We start from the raw sequence: 24,320 nt of genomic DNA, 5'->3' as shown, positions 1-24,320 counted from the left end.
TTTTTAGTATTGATTAAAAATGACTAAATAAAGGACCAATCGGCCTAACACATAGGAGAGAAGATACCAAAATGAAGGTCAATCAAACAATCACTAATTCACTATAGTCCCAGATAGATATTCATTTGAATACTTCGTGCAAGAGGTGAAAAACTAAATACAGGTAAGCAAGTTCAATTCTCTTGGAATCCAAAGTAGAATTTCAGAATCTAAGATATGAATCCACTATAATAGATACTACATCGTAATAGGCGGTTAAGACATGACATACCTAGAACTTTTGAAGCGTGAGAGGCGTTGGGTGGGATCGATCTGAGCATTCCAGTTGATCAAGTCCTTGGCGGATGCAGATATGTGATCGGATGGAAACCGCAAATTGGCGACCCGATAGAATCGAAAATCCTCAACTTAGTCTTCCCCAAAATGGTGGCATCCCAATCGAGAAGAATGTAAAGAATCAAAGACTCCGGACATCGGTAGCTTGGTTGTAGCCCCCACTAATACCTCGGGGGCTATATATAATGGACTTCAACCGCCCCCGTAGACTTTTTTCCCTGTTCATAAAAAAACCAAATTGTTTACACCCCACTCGCCTATTATAAGTTCGGGTTGATTCGATTCCCCGCTTGCATAGTATTGTGATTAAACTTGATATAAAGTGAGCTATGCTAAAGGGTTTTTTTGCAGCTATCCTGCTCTTACTCTAAGCATACTTGAAGCGTCGCCATCGTGACTTGTCTATCTTGCTCTTGTTTTAAGTGGAACCCAAAAAGTGCTGCCACCTTTGTACATGGCCATCTTGCTCATGTTCTAGTTGTTTGTCGGTTTTATCGAGAGAAAAACAAAACCGGAGGAAAGTTCACGGGTAATAGATAATGAAAACTACGTGTAGTTCTTATTTGTAGTTAAAAAGACCAATATGAAGCACACAAATCAGCAAAAAATATATATGAGTTTTGATGATTTACAATCACTTAAGATAAATAAAAGATCCAAGCCTTGTAACTTATAAAACAATTGTCCAGCTCTAACTCAAGGAAATCACTAAAGGCATTAAGCATAACAGTGACAATTGCAAAAAAAAAATGGCACCCATATAATTTCCTCCATCCATTCTTGTGTTATGTTTCATCTCGGTGCATTAGGAAGATAGTCATTCGCGATGAAAGCGACAACAATGAGCTGAAATCAGAAAGAACATGCAGTATGTTAGGATTGAACATTTAATAATATAGTTTCTTGTTCAGCAAAATTTGAACTTCAGAGGCTGAGCCGATCGAGGTATGTTCTAATGGTTGTTAGAACAATGAATTATATTGGAACTTCCAAGTAACTCGGCTTCTACTTCCTTATAACTACTGTGTATTAAAATGGGCTCACAAAGACGACCACCTTTACATTACTTTCCTCTAACGGTCCACATCTTGAGCATGCATAGTGCCTATCGTCCAACTTTTTTCCTTCCACAAATAGAGATCCTCAGATAGAATGTAGAAATAAATATTTCAAAGCAAACAATTGGTAAAAGAAAAAGGGTTATATTTCTTCCGTAAGCACTCCACTCTGTCAATCCAAAGCCAATAGCCATTCCAATCCGACTGACGGCAATTATGATAAATAAACTTTCTCGGCTGAGTTCTTTGCAATAGTCGACAATTTCAAAGGCTTGGCCGAGGAAAGCATGTCTTTGCCGAAATATGGAAGTACCAAACCAGTTTTCTGAAAATCTTTTTCCTAACTGCCATTGACGATTGGAGGACCTCAACTAATCAATCTCTCCTTCCTCTACATCCGTTAAGGGGTCCTGAAAACTATTGGGCTCACATTCTTCCTCCTCCTATTCCTCCTCTTTCATGTATAAGCCAAGTTGCTCCAAGGGGTTAGTACATCCTTGGAGCTTAAAGCCACCCATGCCATCTTCTGAGTGAATTGGACTTGTTTCATCTACAGAACAGGTTATCTTTGCGTCCAACTTTGATTTGTGTCGGTGGTAACTTTATTTTGGACTTGAAATCACAGATTTTGACTTAAAATTCTTTCAAAAGAGTAATTGAGTTACATTTGACAAACTTAAATGAGTCTTCCGTGGATTAGGAAAAGATGGTAATTGTGTAGTGTTATGTCTCTGCGTATCTCTGTTTTGAGCTTGCTCATATTTCATGTCTTCATTGTGTTGAAAGAGTTTGCTAAACAACAATAATTTCACTGGCTGCTAACTCGAACACAACTGGACTTAATTTAGTTAAATTTCTTTGTCAGACAGAACTACGTCTGATATAAGCTAATGATGCATTACAAATTTTAGGTACTCACTTGCATCATTTTGAAGATATACACAGAGGAATTCCTCTTCATCAGCAACCATTCCCTTGAAAAGCAAGCTTTCAAAAGCTCTTTTTTGTTGACACCATACTCGGAAGTTATCGAAGCAGCAGGGTGGCTCTTTCTCTTGTCAAAAGGGGTGCTGAGTTCTTGCCCTTGCTTGCGGCCAACATGGAACGACCGAATGCATCCGCGAATTCTCGGGCGTAAACATAGGAATAGGGTTCGTCTTTATTGGCCCAAGATCTTGGTGCCGATCTTTTCTTGATGTTACCCGTGATGAGAAGAAATTACAGGTCAGATCTTAACATTCTACTTAGTTAATTTGACAGAAATGACAACTAAAAATGCGTACAAAATTTATAATTCAAATGATAGGAATAGAATGTAATTGGTTGAGTTAGGAAATCTTACTTCTTGCAAGAAGTCTGCAACCTCTTTCTTTCAGGACATCTAAAACCCTTGGCTTCAAAGAACTCGAGCACGTTCTCCCGAGGACCTTGGTAGACGATCTGTCCCTCTGAAAGTAGAATAATATTCAGAGGCGGAGAAAGAAGGTTTTCGGAGACTCGTGGGGTTTAGACTCTTATTTGTGGGGGACTCGTCGTATAATTGAACTTTTTCCCTCTCCTGATTTCTCGTGAGTAAAAAGGTACTTAAAATTTGCTGACGTGGACACCCTCACAGACCAGGAAAAGGGACTGCTATTATATATATATATAAAGATATGGGCTGCTAAAGGCAAATATAGCACTCCAACCACAAAAATGGCATTCCAATGAGGCTGTTAAAAGGGTTTTAAATTTGAAAAGAGTCAAAAACTTGGCCAAAGGTAAGAGCTTCGTTAGCAATTGCTATAATAAGTTTGCCAAAGTTAATACCTTCGTTAGCAGCTGTTATAATAAATTCGGGAGACTGGCGACATAGTTTCTACTGTCCGTGTATTAAATTTTGATGGATGGCAGAAACTGTGCCGTCCATCCAAAAAAAATTCAACTTAAAATTACAAAATAATGGATGGACCGCTGTCCATATAATTTAGCACTTCAAAACAGAGAACGCGATTGGATTGATTTTTTTATTTTGGGGTGCCAAATTTGGCTGGGCAAGCTAAAAGGCCGAGCACCTTTTAGCAGCCCAATTTAGCAACTCTCCATTGGACTTGCTCTAAAGAATGAATAATTCTCATCAAGATAGCAACCTGAGATGGATTCTGTTCTGAAAGAAATTGGGGACTAGGCGCCCTGAACTTCGAATGATACTGGTTAATCATTTGAATTGCCACCTGGAAACGCCTTTGTCAGCTGCTCAACAGTAAACTTCTGATGCCAAATAAACTTGGTCTCACTGAAAATGGTTAATGGATTCGACAATGACACATAACAACCCATAATGTGAAATCATCCATTAAAGTACATTAGGAATGTGGTTAGTAAAATGCCTAGTAGACTATACATTCACCATATAGAGCCGCCAAGTAAACGACGCGGGGGAGCACATAATTTAAAATTGCACAACATGGTATCTAACACATGATCGAGCAGATAAATGACATAACACCAGAATGGCAAAGGAGTAAGAGATAGTAACTTGGCGGTTTGCAACAACTGACTGTTTGTTCCAGATAGCCGTGTAGCAAGTTTTTGTTGACAAACTAAAACTAAAAGGACTAAACATCCAACATAAAATAAGTATCCATAAACATGAACGGTAGGGTAGGAGAAATTAATATTCCACATGCACACCTATACCATCCAAAAAAGCTCCACCTCTACCATGAAACCCAACAACCTTCCCATTCCTCCCAGAAGTAAAGTAAGTACCTCTCTCATTACCAAAAGGTCCATATTTTTTCTTGTTAGTGAAGAAACAAAGGGATCTCAAAAGATGTAAACCTCCAACTTGGTCCTCAAAGTGTTTATAAGCATATTGTTCAAAAGCATGAAACCCGGTAATTCTCATCAAGTACTCATCTGGGTAATCTAATTCAATCTGCAATCCAAAACACGAGTATGAGGAAAAAAAAAAAAGAGAGAAAAATCTAGAAATGCTAAAAACATAATTCTGATCTATACAAGTTCTTCCACACATTGATTATTTGTCAGGGTACCACAACTGAATTTTGATTCTGATTTGTAATAAACAGATGAAATCTAATATACTTGTGAGGATGACTTCTTCACCAAGATGATGAACATATAATAAATTTTTATACCATCTGATAGTTTTTAACCTGTCTAATTAAGATTGAAGAACTTGTTCAAAATTAAGCAGTGTCGACACAACTTTATGACGATTGTGATTAGAATTTGACACGGTAATATATTTTATGGTTTTCTATTATAAGTATCTTCATGACATCCAGATTATCCTTTTCAAACGTTAAAAAAAAAAAAATCAACACACTGCTAATATAAGAAAAACGCATATTACCTTGTCAAGTGTATCAGCCTCAACCCAGCCATGCCTTTCAGACACAATGGACTCTCCATTTTTTCCACAATACTCAATCTGGATACCCCGAATCTCTCTCTCTCCTCTGGACACAAGTATCGTCTTGATTGTTGAGAAAACACCATCATCCCACTCTGACCCTCCATTACCACCCCAAGGCCCAAGAATTACTGATTCCCTTTTTTTTTGGAAGGTTACTGATTCCCTTTGCTCCTGCGTACACATTATACCAAAATAAGCCATATACTTTTGAACAGTGACAATATAGTAATATGGTCATAGACTTTTTTTTTTTTTTTTTTTTGGCTGGCATATGGTCATAGATTCATAGTTTAAACAAATCTTTTGTTTGCCAATTTATAGATCAGTTGGAAGAATAAGAAGTAAAATTAGGAACTCTAATAAACGACTATGGAATATAAAAAAAAATATCTCTCAGCACAAGATAAGACAGATTTGAACCTTTTCCTTCTCTTCAAGCTCAATAGGTCTTGTCATTGTACTTGAAAATTCCAAAGGCCAAAATGGATTGGGGGGTCTCGCAACTTCTTCTGTACCCTCGAGAAGTCTCACCACATTGCTCATGGATGGTCTGTCTTGAGGCCTATATTGCACACACCATAGTGCAACAGTGAAGATTCTCTTTGCATGTTCAGTATTTTTCTCCTCAATCCCACAACCTTGCATAAGATCATCTAGTTTTCCTTGCTTAAACTTCTCCCAAACTTGTTCTGGAAACGACTTTTGGCCATCAAATCTTCTCCTCCCTAGGATCTCAAATAACATTATACCATAGCTGTACACATCACATTTATAAGTTGCTGATGAGGATCTCATCCATAGTTCTGGAGCGCCATAATAAGGAGTCCCTCTAAACCCAGACATGGTGACATGACTTTTGTCCGTGGTTAGAAGCTTGGCCAATCCAAAATCACCAACCTTGGGACAAAATTTTGAGTTGAGCAGAATGTTGGAAGGCTTAATGTCATAGTGAATTATTCTGGGTTCGCAATCCTTGTGCAGATAGGTGAGTCCGCTTGCTGTGCCAAGCACAATATCACACAACGTCTCCCATGCTATACTTTCCTTTTCATATAGAATTTTCTCTAGAGATTCATTTTCCATGAATTCATAGACAAGTGCTTTCACGTTGGGCGCGAAGCAGAAGCCATAAAGCTTGACCAAGTTCCTATGATGGGTCTTGCCAAGTGTGCTCACCTCAGCCGTAAACTGATCTTTTATTGTGTCAGGTAGTACTCCATCTTTCAGAACCTTAACCGCCACTGGGACGCCGTTGTGTAATATGCCTTTGTAGACTGTTCCAAACGACCCAGAACCTAATTTCTTAGAAAAATCAGAAGTTAAGGTCTGTAGTTCCTCAGGGGAATATCTCTTTGGTTTTTCTAACTCCAAATCAACAATTAACCTCTCAATGGTTTCCAAATCTCGATTATCCATGATCTTAGATGATATTACGTATTAACAGACAACTAGTGTCCAACCAAGAAAGACTACAAAGTTGGACGGAAGTGCCGAAGTGTGATAACTGGTTGTTGATAAGCTAGTTATTATGAACCACTCAGAAATTAATAGAAATAAAAATGTAACTGTCAAATACCAGAAATGGTGACTGAGAGCTTCTTGCCAGCCCGAGTTTTTTTGCTTCCAGAGAGGAGATGTACAATCTCCGTCCGTTTGTCTTCTGACCCTCACTTTCTTCTTCCTCAAATTTCTTTCTGCTCCACTGCCTTGCGGTTAACTAGTTTATATATGGTTTCAATGTTTCAAGCACCACAACTCCACAACAGATATCCAAAGAAACCACAGAGGTACAAGTCTTATATCTTAGATTGTTACCAGAAGTTTTCAAATGATAAATGTTCTTCTCACAGAGTCACAGCCGCCTACAAACAACGAATATAATAATGTTTGTCAAAGAGAAGAAACAGTCATTTTACCAAGAAACAGTACTCGCCCATATAATGCAATAATGCGTTACTCGAGAAGGAATAGACAATTATTTATTATATTTATGAACAAAACAACTGGCAGAAATGTTGTTGGAAGTAGTGGGGTCGTGGGGAGAAGTCTTCGGTTTTCTTCTTTTTAGTTTCCCCTTCAATTGTTTGTTTAGTACATTGCTTTTCAACAACACCCCAGAGACCCATCTCTATACTACTATTGGATCAATGATATAATAATTTTCAACAGTTTTATATTTCATAATCATTTCATACGCATACTCAAGTGAGCTTAATAATTGCAATTCTATGCATTTCATTTCTCACAAACCAACTCATTACACGTACTCTTACACATTCATTAATTCAACACATATCATAATGAGAATAAGAAAAATAAAGAGAGAGAGTCTTCAATTAAGAGCATCATCAATTTTTTTTTTAAATAAAAAAATCCAGCAAAGTCTCTTTTGTATTTTCAACATTTCAAAATTTTAAATTATGTCATAACCTGAAAATCAAACAATACAATTCTCATAGACCAACCATACCAAAATATATAACTTTATATTTATACATAACACAAATTACTTCTAAAACTAAAAGACAACTCATTAAACATTAAAGAAGACTTTGCATAATTTTTCACCTGGGGCTAATTCTAGTAACGAAAGGGAAAAATAAAATAAAATAAATACTCCACGCCCACTGATCCAGTTCCTCATTTCTCTCATTCTCCCCTCGACACATACTGTTCACACCATTCTGCTACAATATGGATAAATGTGCCATAGAGCAATGACTGCAATCATGTCGTTGAAAAATTCTTGCAATTTAACTTAGTACCTGCACGCAAACCACATACACATGATTTTTTTAGACTTGATATATTTAGCATATTATTTACAAAAGAGATGGTTCTCAAAATGAAATAATCTCTATTCTTACTTTTAAGTATCCACACTATCATTAAAAAAAAAAACTATCATAAAAACTTACATAACATATATATGGATACAACATATTCTTTAATTTCTAAACCAATAAAAGTAGTACTCTTTAATTTCTTACTCTCATTTTCTCATTGGTATCGATGTCCTTAGAGAAGAATTTTTGGGTATACGACATTTGTGGTACAATTTTTTGCATTAGGTGGAAGAAAAATGGATATTCTTTTTGAAGAAGTACATTTGGATATGGCCACATAAAGTTGTCAATAACTGAAAATCGGTGTCCTCAAATCAATGCCAACATATTACACTGATTGGCCTTGCGACTTAATTGTCATGGCATAAGCTAGTCGAACAGGGAATTGTCGCCTTGATAGTTTGAAAGGCAACTCCGAATTTTAAGGAGCCAAAGATATTCTTGGGATGAGTACCGGATTTCCAACTTTCTCTCCAGTCAAAAATTTGGCTTGAAGGACTTTACTCGCACATTGAAGCACCATAAGTCGTGTCCCATTGCAAATGCCATCTTTAGGTGCTATGTTCCTGAGCAACATTATAGGACATCCAGGTTTTAACTTGAGATTGAAAGGTGGTAAGCTAGAAGGCACATGATACAACACGAAACTCTAACAATATTGTTTCGTTGTTACTTTAACTAATGTAGATTTTAACAATAAATGATGTATCATAAAATACCATTCAAACAACATTTTAACAATGAGCCGATTTTTCACGGCGGAATCGATTTTATGATACATTTATATTCAAAGCTACATGATGTATTATTTTTAGAATTTGCACCCAGTGTAATTGGGAGAAAGATACTCCAACCCCTGATATGGGATTCACTGCTACTAAATGATCAAAAAGGCCTCTAACATAGGGGGCACGCTATTTGTGAGAAGTTGAAAGCCACTCTGAGGCAAGTTGAATGGAACTTGTACCAGGGTGCTTGTAACGCCCGTATTTTTAAATACGTATTTTTCTATTTTATTAATTAATTAAATTAATTATTTTCAAAATTCGTCGGATTGGACTCGGGATACGTGGGCCTGGTTTTGGGCCCGAGTCGGCGTTGGGCTTGGGTTTCGGACCCAAGTATATAAACACATTTTTCTAGAAAATAGGGTTCCTGGAGAATAGAATATATTAAAAATGGAGGCAGAGCTTAAAGCTAGATTTCTGGAGGGTGGAGCGCGACGGTTCGGACTACGAGGGATTCGTCGAGCTGTTCATACAGGTGAGTAGCTATTTTTGCTATTTCACCGGATTTATGGTTTTCCCTGTATCGGAGTATACCGACTAAGGTTTCGGCCTATTAATACTGTTCGTTATACTGTTGTGTTGGACTTCGTGTCTTTGTATTATTCAACTTTGTTAAATTTCGTTTTCTGTAATTAAACTGTTGAACTCAAGAGAGCGTCAATGGCTCCTCTGTGTGTGTGCGTTACCGGGATGTCGGGGGATGTAGCACAAAACATGCTGATGTTATAAGCCCATAGCCTGATTGTGCTCCGACTCTTTAGGACTGGAAACTTCAAGGACGCGATAATGGGGGCGCGAAGTTGAATGGGGTGCGAAGTTGATACTGTGATACTGGGGTATTGTTGTGGTGGTGGGGGTAGGAAGATTGAACGGTGGTAAGGTGTTATGGGTGGTTGAACGGTCGAGTGGGGGCTGTGGGAAGCTGTGAACAGCGGCAATGGCGGTCGGGGGTCGAGTTTTGGAGGTGAGGGAAATCGGTTTTTGTGGGTTTTTTTGTGGTTTGAATTGTTTTGATATTGATTTGTGGGTTGTTGATGTATGTGTGAATGTTGGAATTTGATGGGGGCTGTTTGAGAGCTTGAGCCAGCCATTAATGGCGGCGGGATTGATTCCTAGATCTAGTTTTGGTGAGGGTTGGTTTGTAGGATTTGGGGTTTTTGTGTTTACAAATGTTGTTTGGTTTTGGATTTAGAGTAAAACCGCTTGGTTAGATTGGTGGTTGTGTGAGAGGTGGTGGCCGGTCGATTTTGGTGGTGGTGGAAGAGAATGGGTGAAGGAGATGACTTGTTCACCGATTTGGGCTTAGGCCAAATCGGTTGGGATAAAAATCTATTTTTGTGGGCGGTTCTATTTATTTGGTTGGGCGATTTTAAGTTATTTTTGGACCCAGTTTAATTAAGTTTAGTTTGGGCCCAGTTTAAGTAAGTTTTGGGACCAGTTCTAATATTAGTCTATGGGCCCGTTTCATTTGTATTTTTGGACCGAATCCACTTAACTGTTTTGGGCCAGTTCAGTATAAGTTTTTGGGCCCGTTTCTAATATTGCATGGACTAGTCCATCGGACTTAAAATAGATCTATTTGGGGTTTTCCAATGTTTAGTGATATTAGCTTTTCCGACCACTTAGAGTTTAGAACTCTCTAAATTGAAGCAAAAGAAATCAAGGTTCCTTACTCACGATCTTCGTTGAGTAGAGTTAGAATAAGGATTCGAACTACCTAAAGTATAGAACAACTACAAATTGTGGTTTTAACAATAAAGGGAACTAAGGAGTAAAGGTTATAATACTAGGTTTCTTCCTAACAAACATTAAAAGCAAAACATTTAAGTTTGAAATCATGCACTTAAACAAAATACAAATTACTAAAAAGAAAGGTGGAGAGTTAATCCTCCTCATGTGAAACTATCATTAGTTGTTTATTTGAAAAAGGTTTTGATTCTTCCTAGACTCATAGACAAGTCCCTAATGGAAAAAATAGAGTTGATCCCTAGCATGCATGGCTCACTTAAGAGCTCATACATGCTAGCAAGTGAAACCAAACAATGACTTATCTCTAAGCTCATTGTTTGATTTCTAACTAGACACTACACCAACTATCATTTTGGGATAGGATGTAGTGTTAGTTGTTCATCCTAAAACCTACCAAACTCACAACCAATGTTTTTTCCCTCACATGAGTTGGATTAACTCCCCAAAGGGAAGTTAGCTCATGATCCTTGGGACAAGGACTTATGAACTAATGAAAACTCAAAGAGAGAGAAGAAAATCCACAACCAACTCAGCTTCTATTATTTCTTAGAAGAACAAGTGTTCCTCCATTAAAACTATTACAAGCTTTTTTGCAAAAATAAAAACTAAAACTAACTTCTCATTTTCACTAAGGAACTAAAATAATGCCATGTGAGGAAAATAAGTCAAGGGAGTAAATGGAGTATCCCCACCTTTGTCTAATTTCTTCTCCATTTGAGAGAAATCTTATTTCCTCCCCGTGAATTATCAAACCACATTGATTCATTTTTATCTACCACATTAAAACAAAGTGACACCTTGCCTTTTCTCACTTTTATTAACACCTAATCTAATTTATTACATGCAAGGTGTCAACTTTGCACCAATAATTTGTTATCTTTGTCTTGACATGCTCCATGATTGATGACTCATCAATCTTGTGGCCCCGCGATAGTGGGTCCATAATGCGATCGATGGCGATCCGGTATTTTTAGGCGTTTTACAACTTCCCGCCTATCGTAGAGTTCATGCATACGATTATCGGAAAGCTCTCTTGTCGCATTTGGAGTCTGGTTGAGAGGTAGGAGCTTTTGGAAGTATGATGCTTCTACGTGGATTCATATATCGCCGTTCCTCGTGCTTTATTGCGGGTTTAACCAATATTTCCATGTTTCTTTGCAAATGCACGCAAAAGTATGAAAACATATTTATTTCATGATTATTAAACACATAATGAACCAAATTTATATGTCTCAATGGGGTTTCATAATACACTTTTGGGTGCTTATCACACTACCCCCAAAGCGACACTTTGCTTGTCCTCGAGCAAAGAAAGACGATAAAATAGATAAGTGGCCAAAAATGTGTAGTCTAAACTAATTCTCGTTTAGCGAGAGTGCGATTGCATTGACCATATGCAACAAGGCCTTAAACCACTAGGAATTCCCTAGTGGACGAGTTATAACCTCGTGAGAGTTTTCGAGAAAAGATACTCACAAACTTTATTTATACTACTGGCGACTTCGATGTGTGAAACTTGTTTCCTAAATTAATCTCGGATATCCATACATCTCCTTAGCGGGAGCGAGGATTGATTTCTTTGAAACTCAAGTTAATATGTATTCAATAATTAAAACATCTACATATGATTATTCATGCGGTGAACTTTTCATTGAAATATACTAGCGGGGTTGTTTTCGGATCCTTGGAGAGCATACCTAAATGGGTTCTCCGCGGTATGTGTTGAAACACATATTCACTCAAAATTTTTCCACTCGGGTTTTGTTAACTCCGTGTTAATGCGGTGGGCACACGTTTCCTTATCTCAATGGCGGTCGGAGGAGCCGATGTCAATTAATCCGTCTACTACTTATTATCACACCACCCTACTCCTAATTGGGCTAGAGGTCTTTATTAGGTATTGTGGGGCTTAGGTGATAGTGTACAAGAAAATGGAAATGGATAATCAAAATTTCTGAGTATGAGAGAATAGGGTCTTCATATATTTATACTAGAAATCCTTTTTCCTTTCCTTCTTCTTAACTGCGAGTTTTTCAACCTTGTTCTTAAGCCTACGGATCACGGATTTTTTTTTTTTTTTTTTTTTTTAAGGCTTAAGAACATGATTCTATTTTCCTTTTCGGAAGCAAGTGGCCTGACTTAAATTTGGGACAAGTCTTTCTCTTTATTCTTTCCACATTTCATCCTATTTCTCATACTCATCACTTAGGTAGGTTCTTTTATTTGGTTTAATAGATGGGTAAGGAATTTTTGTGGTGAAAGTGAAAGGTTTGATGAAAGGTTGATTGGAGTGACTAGCGGTAATATTTGTAGCAGGTAAGAATTTTTAGCTATGTCGATCAAAGAAGGCCTAAATTCGCCTAGGGTTGGGTGGTGATCAAGTAAGTAGATCGTAATTTCCTCTAATTGGAAAAACTACTCCTGCTGTGTCATCACACACAAATCACTCATATCAAGGCTTTTGGTTAGATTCTCACGGGATTTATAGTTTAAGTAACTAACCGTTGTTTCGAAACTTCTTGCTATGTACAATCAATGATACTCGATTACATGAATATTCATGAAAAGATGTATAAACTATTAAATGCGTATTATCTAAAGTTTCTTAAAACAAATCCTAATTAGGATACTAATGTGAGATTTCTAGACAATTTTCATCATTGACAAGGAAACAAGACTTTGTTACTAAGTACAATTATTAATATGAAAATAAAAACTATATATAGGCTACAAGATGCCTAATTCTTGCTATAGGTTTAAAGCACCCCCAAAGCGAGAATGATGCTTAGTCCTCGAAGGATCAATAATTAAAGAGAGAAAGTACACGAGAACGAGTGAGCAAAATTAGGGCTAGATTCTTTGGAGCAGAGAGGTTGGAGATCATAATATATTATTTAGAAAGAACAAGAAAATGTTCAATAGCACACTAAACATAGCACTGCGATATAATAAACCCTGACATCTGAAACATGAAAAACAATAGCACACCAAATAGAAGGTTTAGCTAGATATATGTACAATGGCAAACTCAAGTTTACCATCGGCCGGGGATGTGAAGGTCGGCGTCCTCTTTAAGGAAATGCATTTCCTTAGCATCGCCATGATAGATAATAGTCTGCGCCAAATTTACGCCCATTCCTTGTCTCGGATTCTCTCAAATTGGTCTTCATCTTTTTAGTCCTTTGGGTAACATCGAACATGCCTCGGTATCGGCGGGGCCTTCCATTGCGAAACCTTAATGGCGAATGATTACGTTTCTTTGGGCACATGGAATCCACCTTGATTGATCATGAAAAGTAGGCTGCAAAGCTGTGGGAAATGTGTCTTCATGATGATTAAATAGCGGTGGGTAAAAGTATATACTTATCACGAAAAGTCGCGAGCTCGTTTTTTGGAACAACACAACCTAAAATGTTAAATAATGCATGACCACGAGCTAGTGCAATTGAATACAAGTATGGCGACCTCATTGGCGTTAGAAAAATGCCAATCTCCCGTAATGTTTAAGAGTACAAATAACATGGCAGTCCCCATGTTCATGGTCATGCTTGCTAATGGAATGGTGATGTTAGCGCCATGGCACATGGCCATCTCCTTCGTTTGATCTCAAGACCATCACCATAAAGTAAGCTGGCGCTTGCCTTTGAAAGGAGCGGTAAAATTATGAAAGATGTCTTTGCCAAGATGCGGCAGGGTTAAGTGATATGGAAGGTCAAAGTTAGAGCAAGTTGTTGTTGAGAAAAAGATATGAGGTGTGTCACCAACTTTCGGATTGTGAATCCGTCTAAGTAGAAACCATGCGCATGGTTGAATCTTTGGTGTGTCATCCATATTAGCATAAAAGTATGCAGCCAAACTAGGAGAATAAGTTTTGGTCGAGGTTGAAGAATTAGGGAAGACCACCCAATGTTTGTGATGTAATCATGGAAGAGATGGCCATAGGCATTGGAATCCATCATAGACTGAAAGGATTGCTTTCGGGGGAATGATTTTGGGAGGGACCATGGATGATGAAGATCTTTGTGTTTGATGAAGATGCCATAGTGGATGAAGTAATAAACTAGATGCGGCAAGCTGGATGGAAAAATGAGTATGTAAGAAAATAGACCCTCTGTAGCACATGTTAAAATTATATTAGTCACAATGGAAATGATGACAATCCTACTAAGCATTTCATACAAAATAAAACAAAAGGATAAGATAAAATACATAGATACGGAAAAAAAAGCGTAATAACATATATGATTATATACTTATTGACTTAGTAATATCATGGATACGATATTGATCTAGGAGATGCATATTTTGCACCGATTTGTTTAGGTCTTCTATTTGTTGTAATTTTGCATCACGAATGTCCCCTTGGGCAGAGAAGTCTGAGTTTGATTTTCCATTAGGGCGTGATTTTGCAAGGATTGAGAATGAGTTTCAAGATCTCTTCTTCTGTTCAACATCATGAGTTGCTTGGCGATCTTGGAAATCGAAGAGTTGTGATGATGATATTACGACGGCGTGTAGTTCCTCGAACCACGATGAAGGAGTTTAATGCCGTCCATAGGATTAATAATATTCACCATGGCATTTTCATCAAATAAATGGTGAGAATTTGAGCTTGGGGTGTTACGCTCATCTATCGAGTATTAGGGGTCAAAACCAACAGAGTAGTCTGTTTGAAAGACCTTTATATATGCTCTTTGAAGGGTGTCTACGGAGAAATTCTTTGGATAACCCCGCATCATAATCTAGCGTAACCAAAGTGGGTAGAGCTGGCGACCTTCTTGTTTTCTTGGTGATTACGTTCGGAGGTGTTGGATCATACAAAAAGTCATCTCTACGAGTTTGCAAAATCAAAGTAGGTGAAATTTGAGGCTTTGTGACTTTGATTGGTGTGATGTACCTAACACATTATGTCCTGACCCGATTGGAGCACAACCGTTGATTGTTTCAAAAGCGTTGAAGAACAATGTGATGTGTATTTTCGGCGTCGCCATGAGATCTGGTAGCTTCATGATAAAGTTTTCGCGGAATCAAATGATGACTCTTGAAAAAGGGACTCTGGTTATTTATTGGGATTTGAAGTATGTAGGAGATCATGTCCTTATTCAATTCAAGCGTTGTCCATAGGCATTGAAGTAGAATCTTCCATCTTCATAACGCTAAATTGGTAGAACATCAAAACCAATTCTCGGGAATAACTAGGTGATGAATGAATTATATAGAAGAAGCGTCCGGCCTGACAGTGATTTCGATGTCAAAATAAGGAGAAAACCGGCCCTCTTGAAAGATTTCGGGGTAGTCTTTCTCTGCCGTTATTTTTCTTGGTTGAGCCATTATTGAGGGAAGGATAGTGAAAATTGTATGAATAAGAATGGCTTAAAAGAAGAGATTTATAGCCAATCGGAGTCAAGTGTAGTTAATGACCCATGTGATTATGAGCGGCATCATAGGGGATCCACGATAAAGTCTTTGTCATGTCGGATATCCAAATATAATTAATGAGATTGTTGAATGTTTAGAAAAATACGGAGGAAAGTTTCCACCGGGGTAGTTAAACTTACGCGTAATTTCAGAATTGATGATCATAACTTCGATAATAGAATATGGATAGAATAATCAGTGCATCTGTGACAAGTGTTATGTGTACCTTGTAGCGTCGTGATTTTCTCCGAACACCATGTGTATCCATTAATGATTTTGTTGAATTTTTGGATGGCCTTTCGTTGTTATGGTTTGCTTATTTATTTACTTATTATTATTATATATATATATATTTTTTATTTATTTTTTTTATTTTTTATTATTTTTTTTTTTTTTTATTTTTTTTTTATTTTTATTTTTATTATTATTATTATTATATATATATATATATATATATATATATTATATACGAAAAAGACAACTAATAGACACAACTAATTAATCTGGAACTTCTCCATTTAATCGTAACCATTACAAATGTGTGAGAATTATTTAACACACCATACTAATATACAAAATGAAAATCAGAAAAAAAGAAAAAGCGGTTACATAGATCTAGTTATCTTTGCATCGTGTTATGCATGAGTGACAAGAGAATGATGATAAAAACTTGTCATCATCACAATTAATGTGATAGCCCATTAGCGTTGCTCCTTTTCCCATCGCTCTAGTTTATTCATTATTGTCAAGAAATTGAAAATTTGTGAAGAAGAAGTTGTGAAGATTGAGAGAAGGGAATGAGTGAAAAGGAAAGGAGAGTTGTATTTATAACTTGGTTTACGACCGTTGGGCATGTGACCCGTTTGGATCGATCCGTTGGGTTCGACCGTTGGGCTTTGAGAGTAGGCCCAATGAATCAAGGAGCAAACTCATATTTTTGAAAGTACTATATTAGCATAACATAAATAATTTCTCATTTAAACCGTGCGGAGATACAAAATTATGAGAAATCAACCGATATATAATAATTTAGCACTAAAAATAAAAAGCAATGCATTAGGGAAATAAATGACATAGTCATTTTTTAAACCAAAGAAAATAAGCGACTCTTGGGAATCCTCGGGTTAGCGAAGATGAACCGGGTTTCTCGTCTTTGACCCACGACGAACTTGAAATTTGAGTTATTTGAAGGGAATGTGGCCTATAGGCTGTAGCAACTGATCTTGGAATTCTTCTGGCGATTAGCCATCATCATTCTCTGGAATTGGCCTTGGCGATTTCTCATTTCTTCTTTGGAATTCATGCAGGGAAGTAATCATCTCTTCTGGCGAAGAAACATCCTGCAGCATACTAGAATTCATGTTCCTCGAGGCATCCATAGGAGTATTTATTGGTAGCATGGTATCTTCGTTAAAAGCGATCACAGTGGTGAAGAGGAGGAGGAGGTGCGTTATCATGCTCAATGTCATCTCTAGCTCTCTTGGGTCCCAATGGTCCAAAACACAAGTCTCAAAATTCCAAAATTCTCGAGAAAGCCCTTGTTTCAATGAAAGGCGTAAGTATTTGGAACCCTAAATTAAGCATAAGGTGAGTAACAAGTCTGACAAGAGGGTGAATTTGTTTGGCGCGGGTCGTAAGAATATGGCCCGGAAATGGACCATCTGAGAAAGTGTGCTTCCCTCTCTGTAGGATCCACAACAGGTGCAAGAAAGTCTTGTTCCGCGTCGAGGAGGTCTTTGAAGTTCAATGACATTGTCGCCAACCATTGAGTGGCGGCTAATTGGTTCACGTCGGCGAATCTTTGGTACCGCCTTGATTCGAGCGATGTTGTACTCCCCTCGAGAAGCGTGTCAAACATCAAATCCCCGTGGTTGGATACTCGACAATAACGGTCGGGCTATCGAGTTAATGTCGGAATCTAGCGGTATTGAAATCAACTCGGCGTGAGTTCACGTTCCATCCCATCCGCCCGTAATCAAAATTCGTCACCCGGAAACCTCCATTGTTATAAAATTTCAACACCAAATCTTGAATATTGAGCTGGGATTGATGCAAAAGATATTCCCACTCTACACTTTCAATTTCCTCATCAAAAATGGGTGAAACATCCGGAATTATATAGATTTTGAAATTTCTCTCATATAATTTCGTCTTCGTCTTACCATGCCATAGAGCGGTTTAAATTGAATTTTGATAGTGCAAATAGTAAGAGGAGGTGGAGGAGGTGCTTTGCTGGAGGAAGGGGTGGAGTTTGGTGGTGGTTGACCAGCGTCTTGGTCGATTCGATGGTGGAGGTGTAGCCTGGGTGTATGTTAGGGGACCAAGATCCGGTTTTGTGGGAGAAGAAAATAGGGGGAATGGCGTGGGTGCTTGTGGCGTGGGCTTTAATACCGGATTGTGGGTTTTGGGTCGGGTCAAAATTTTGGCCCAAGTACAAATGAATCTGAGAAATTCTGTTATGTCGAAATGTTCGAAACTTCAAACTTGGAAATTCGATTCGTTTCAACTCGAATTTTACCCGATGAGATATCGAAGCGATCGAGTATTAAAAATGCCATCCATTAGAATATGAAAAATCACATTCAAAATTTTTTTTTTTTTTTTTTTTTTTTTTTAACAATTTTTGGTTTTATTTATTTATCCTTTATATACAAATGTACAAGTCGAGGAAGAGCGTGTCAACAACCGGAAATCCAAATAAAACAACACATCACAAGCGGCTTAACTTCGGGCAACTTTCATGTCGAAACCGGGTGAACCCAATCAACCGGTGTGGCTTATCCTTTATGTTTTGGGGGCTGAGGGTTTAGGGCGGTACCATCCTTGACCAATGTGCAATGGTCTAATAATAATATTACCCTTAGTACATATGGTATAGCCTCAAACCGCCCGAAAGCGATCACATAGAAAACTGAATGGGGTTGGCACGGGGAATCCATTGCCCGCGTCGAACTATGAAATATCCGATGGTGCATATCGCGACTCTCTTTTGGGCACCATCTTTGGGTGCTAATAAAACAAAAGCGTGTATATACATGTTGAGTCTTTTAACGTCGGATCCTCAAAGCGAATGTGAGTCTTTTAACGTCGGATCCACCAAGGCGAATGTGAGTCTTTTAACGTCGAGATCCCTCAAGGCGAATGTGAGTCTTTTAGCGTCGGATCCTCAAGGCGAAATCTTTTAACGTCGATCCTCAAGGCGAATCCCAACGGGACGGCGGCGAAGTTTATCTGTTGAGCTGGTGTCGGACAATAATATACCTTATACCGCTCATCTCGGATAAAAGATCAAGACACGGACGAGAAAAGGAGTTTGATAGTTCATACACCACCCATCCTTTTTGGCTCGTCGCTTCGAGCAAAAGTACTACGACCATTACCAATTCGAGATGGGTGAGATTTGGACCAAATGATGAGTTGGAGTTAGCGAGGAAGAGAATAGAAAGGGAAGAGAAAGAAGGAGTTGAAATTTTTGGTACCCATTGTTTTCACGGAGGCACGTTTGCTTTCGATTATCGAGGAAGACATTTATACTCGATTCCGAATTAGAGTTTTTGTGGACTAAGGTTCCGGCACTTGCAACCACACACTCTAGGGAATTTTAGAAAAGAAAATAGAAGAGGGCAGAAAGCTACCCTAATGGCATACTTTTTTCTGTTTAAATACATGGAAAGAAATACACCAGCCGAATCTATTAATGCGTGTATTTGGATCATTGAGAAGAGTCTCTTCGACATCACGGAGCGCAACTCATGATAATGTTTAAAACTGGCCATTTACTTGGAATTCGCTACCATCATTTACGTTTTTCGAGAGATAGCCCCATAAGGGGTGGCAATGAGATAGTGAAAGGACCGGACCATCGAGTTTTAATTTTCTGGAAAAATGTGTAATCTTGAGTTGTACATCAAAACTTTTTGACCGATTTTGAACTCTTTTCGCCAATATGTGCTTGTCATGCACTCTTTTCATGTTGGCTTTATAGGATTTGAGAGATCATAGGCATCACTCGAATTTCCTCAAGCTCGTTTTAGCGCAATTTTCTCTTTTCGCCCGCCACGTTAGTGTTATAATTGAGGCTTTTGATGGCCCATAGGGCCACGGTGCTCAAGTTCACCCGGCAGATGACAAGGTTTTCCAAAAGCGAGGCGATCACGGAGACATCCCTATAGGTGTCTTAAAAGTCATTACGTATGCCCACAAGGCATCGGATAATCGTAGAACCGATCTTTCCTAGATGGATTGGCGTTTTTCCAAAATGGATTTTATTTCTCGATTAGAGACTTCTACTTGACCAATTGGTTTGAGGATGATACGGAGTTGCCACTTTGTGCGTGACTCCATATTTCTTACTAATGATTCAAAAATTTTATTGTAGAAATGTTTTCCCCATCACTAATTATAGCTTTTGGAACACCAAATCGAGAAAATATTTTCTTTTACAAACAAAACTACCGTTTTATGATCGTTAGCCGCGACATGCCAATGCCTCAATCCATTTTGACACATAGTCAATCTTGCTACAAGTATGTATAGGAAGCCATGAGAATTTGGAAATGGACCCATGAAGTCGATGCCCCATACATCAAAGATTTCCACAATTAGAATGGGATTTAAGGGCATCATATTGCGTTGAGTAATGCGACCTAAGCTAACGAGCGATTGCATGCTTTGCAATGCTCATGTGCATCTCTAAAAGCGGTGTTGGCCAATAAAACCACATTGTAGAACCTTGGCCGGATTTTTCTTACCACTAAAATGACCACCACAAGATTGTTCATGGCGGAAGGATAACACATCGTTGTGTTCCCGGTCGGGAATCTGGCGGGCGGATTAGTTGGTCCGAACAATACTTGAAGAGGTAGGGATCATCGAAATAGAATTTCCACAGTGGATAAAACTTTTTCCGGTCATTCTGAGACCAAGATAAAGGAACTTCCTCGGTAACTAAGTAATTTACTATGTCCGCGTACCAAAGGGACGAAAAAATAGAGTACAAGTGTTCATCCGGAAAGGAATCCACCGGATAGGATCGATATCGGTATCAACATCACTTACAAGTCTTGATAAATGGTGCGCAACCACATTTTCGCTACCTTTTTATCTCTAAATTTGAGAGTAAACTCTTTGCAAAAGGAGAATCCATCGGATCAACCTTTGTTTTGCATCTTTTAAGCTAATAGATAGCGAAGCGCCGCATGGTCAAGTGTAGACAATAGTTGGAGAACCCACTAGGTAAGGGCCGAAACTTATCTAACGCAGTATACAACAAATGAGAAACTCTTTCTCGGTGGTGGTATAGTTACGTTGAGCTTCATTAAAGGGTTTTACTTCGCATAGTAAATGACAACGGCTTATCTTCTGGCGTTGCCCTCTAGTACAGCTCAATAGCATAGTAAACTGCGTCACACATTAATTCAAAGGTTTAGACCAATCGGTGGTTGAATTATAGGGGCGGTAGTTAATGCGGTTTTAATACCTCAAAGGCTTGTTTGCAACTGAAATTGAAATCAAAAGCGGCATCTTTAAGCGGGGAGATTGGTTAAAGGTCTAGCAACCTTTGAGAAATCTTGAATAAATCTCCTATAGAAACCGGCGTGGTCCTAAGAATGCTTGCCGAATGTCTCGAACAGTTTTGGTATAGGAAGTGAAGCAATTTTTTCTATCTTAGCTTTGTCTACCGATTCCGTCCTTTGAAGCGATATGTCCTAAAACTATTCCTTTAGTAACCATGAAATGGCATTTTTCCCAATTAAGAACAAGGTTTTCTCTTCACAACGATGTAAAGACCTTTTCAAGATTTGATAGACATTATCGAAAGAATCTCCATAAATTGAGAAATCGTCCATGAATACTTCCATAAAACGTTCAACCATATCACGAAAATATGAAGCATGCGGCGTTGGAAAGTACCGGGTGCATTGCAAAGGCCGAAAGGCATTCGCCTATATGCAAATGTACCAAATGGACGATTGAACGTTGTCTTTTCTTGATCGCCAGGATCTATGACTATCCGAAAATAACCTGAATAACCATCAAGAAAACGGTAATAGGCATGAATTAAGCGCTCGAAAGCATCCGATCGATGAATGGAAGTGGAAAGTGATCCTTACGAGGCGGCATTAAGTTCGCGATAGTCAATGCATATTCGCCATTTTATTGGGATACGGCGGAAATGCATTCATCTTTATCATTTCGCATAACCGTAATGCCGATTTTTGGAACTACGGTACGGGGACTCACCCAAACACTATCGAGATAGGGTAAATAATACCCGCATCTAGTAATTTTAACACTTCTTCTCGCATTCACATCTTTCATGGTAGGGTTTAGCGACGTATTTGTGGTTCACGCAGCGACGCCTTAGCATTTTCTTCCGTGTATCGCGATGGGTGCACACATTAGGTTCAATGCCTTTAATGTCATCGAGGGACCATCCAATAGCAGAACGATGTTGTTGAATGACATTAATTAAACGAGCTTTCCCGATCGCCGGTTAATTGTGAAGAAATAATAACTGGTGACGACCATCAAACATCAAGTCAGACGTATTTTAATTCGAAGGAAGTGGTTTTAATTAGGGGTGGGTGGAGTGGGTATTAAAGATTCTTTGAGGAAGGTCATCATCCATGTAGTATATCTGAGAGGGATGATCATCCAAGTTACTTGACATCCTTCATTTGTGGTCAATTAATGGTACCGACTCTAATAACTCATTGACTTCGCCGTTTGTATAATTATCGCCCTCAAACTCGAAGTCGCTAAAGGAAAGAAATTGGTACACTTCATCCCGGGAAAAGAGTTTGAGAAATACTCTTTGCGGAATCTTCATCAATCCTTTTGACTTCACCATCAATGTCGCCTCGAATTTGTTTCATTAACTTGAACACATTCACCTCGACCGAAAGATTTCGAAGGACATGGTCATGGAACCATCTCGACAGTTAATAAGAGCATTAGCAGTGGCAAGGAACGGACGTCCTAAAATGATAGTAATGGAATCATAAGCAACTTCTGTATCCAAAATAACAAAGTCTACAGGATAGAAGAAATCTTAGACTTTTACAAGGACATTTTCCACAATTCCTTTTGGATACTTTATGGAACGATCTGCTAACTGTAGAGTCATGGTGGTAGGTTTGAGTTCATGAAGACCTAATTGTTTAAATAAATAATATGGAAGTAAGTTCACGCTTAGCTCCTAGGTCTAATATAAGATGGCCAGTGTATTTGTCACCTAAGGTGCATGGAACCGTTGGTCGACCCGTGGTCCTTGTATTTTACAATACCATTGTGTTGGTAATGGAGTGGAAATTGTTCAAATGAGGAACGCTTTGTCGAGGAACGTTAGTTCTTCTTTTGTGGTGCACATATCTTTCAGAAATTTTGCATGTTTTGGTAATAATTTTAAGGCATCGAGAAAAGGTAAGTTTATTGTTAAATTTTGAAAAGTCTCTCGAATTTCGCAAAATTGTCATCGGGTTTATTCTTTGCTAAAGCGTCGGCCGAAATGGTGCCTTAGTATGAATTTGGCAAAGGGGTCTACTTGCTTGTTTCCTACATTGGAGGTGTTGACTCTGTTGAATCAGGGGAATCTTCCGTAGGTTCATTATTAGAAATAGATTCCTTGGAACCCTCCCCGTTTCTTTTGGTTGATTATCCGCATCGTATCCGATTGTCATGCTTTTTTTTCCGAGATCGTAAAGTAGTGATTGCATGCACCTCACCTTGGTTGGGGTGCTTGTACCGAGGGTATTGGTGAGTTCAAAGGTCGTGGTTTCTTTGGTTTAGGGTTTGGAACCGCTTGCGCAGGAAACACGCTTTTTCGACTCTTTTCTTGCGCCAATTCTTTGAAGTGATTGTTGGATAGACGTTAAAATTTGAGACCTGTTGGTTCATGTAAAGCGGGAAAGTCTCATTTGTCCTATCCGTAATGGTTGGCGCAGGTTGCAAATGAGTAGTAGTTTCGATTGCTTAGAAGTTGTTGATTATAGTTGGGATTTGGATTAGCTGGAACAAGGCTGCGGTTGGTCTGATAATTAGCATTATTTTGAAATTGACCTTGTTGGTATTGTTGATTATTTCCTTGGCGGTATGGAATAAAATTATTGGTAGGTCGAAGCGGGTTGATTAGCTAAAACCGTGAGGAGCCCCCATTTGTTGGTTATTTTGACGCCGTTTAAATTCGGATGTTGTCTCCACGGTGCATTGGGAATGTTGAATGCACATGCCTCCTCCGCTTGTTGAGTAGGGGAAGCATATAACAAAGGACAATATGCATCAGGATGATCAGGACTAAGACAAAGGACACAAGGAGCGGTGTCAACGTTCATGACTGGTTTTGGTAGTTGATCGTTTACTTGAACTGCAAGTGCATCTACTTTTTTAGTTAGGGATTCTATCAAATTTTTTATTTCAGGATCAGGTTTTACCTCAAAAATAGATGTGGCTTTTGTAGCAGTATCCTTTGATGATCTAGACGGCTCAGTGTTACCCCAGTGTGTACCTTTTTTCGCTTGTTTTTCAAGAAAAGTATAAGCTTCAGTAGCTCCTTTGTCCATGAAGCAACCTCCGTTCATTATATCAAGAGTTTCTTTTTGATGATCGATGGACCATTAAAGAATGAACGAACAAGGACGACTTTTTCTAGTTGGTGGTGAGGACATTCTATAAGAAGATCGAAAACGACTCCATGCTTCCG

At 38.5% G+C, this 24,320-nt stretch overlaps 1 protein-coding gene across 1 annotated transcript; it reads right to left on the bottom strand.

Annotated features, from left to right (window-relative positions):
- Positions 1 to 3,887: 3,887 nt before the first annotated feature.
- On the bottom strand, positions 3,888 to 6,888 carry LOC147495399 (rust resistance kinase Lr10-like). The gene is made up of 3 exons (XM_086564053.1): positions 5,239 to 6,888; positions 4,756 to 4,989; positions 3,888 to 4,314 (listed from the first exon to the last, which is right to left on the bottom strand). The coding sequence occupies exons 1-3, from the start codon at positions 6,232 to 6,234 to the stop codon at positions 4,048 to 4,050; spliced, it is 1,497 nt and encodes a 498-aa protein (XP_086420179.1). The 5' UTR covers positions 6,235 to 6,888; the 3' UTR covers positions 3,888 to 4,047.
- Positions 6,889 to 24,320: the final 17,432 nt, after the last annotated feature.

Source organism: Coptis chinensis, chromosome 6, assembly GCF_015680905.1.
Source record: "Coptis chinensis isolate HL-2020 chromosome 6, ASM1568090v1, whole genome shotgun sequence".
NCBI classification, from domain to species: Eukaryota; Viridiplantae; Streptophyta; class Magnoliopsida; order Ranunculales; family Ranunculaceae; genus Coptis; species Coptis chinensis.
Note: the sequence above shows the minus strand (reverse complement) of the source record. Positions and strands in the feature narration are given on the sequence as shown.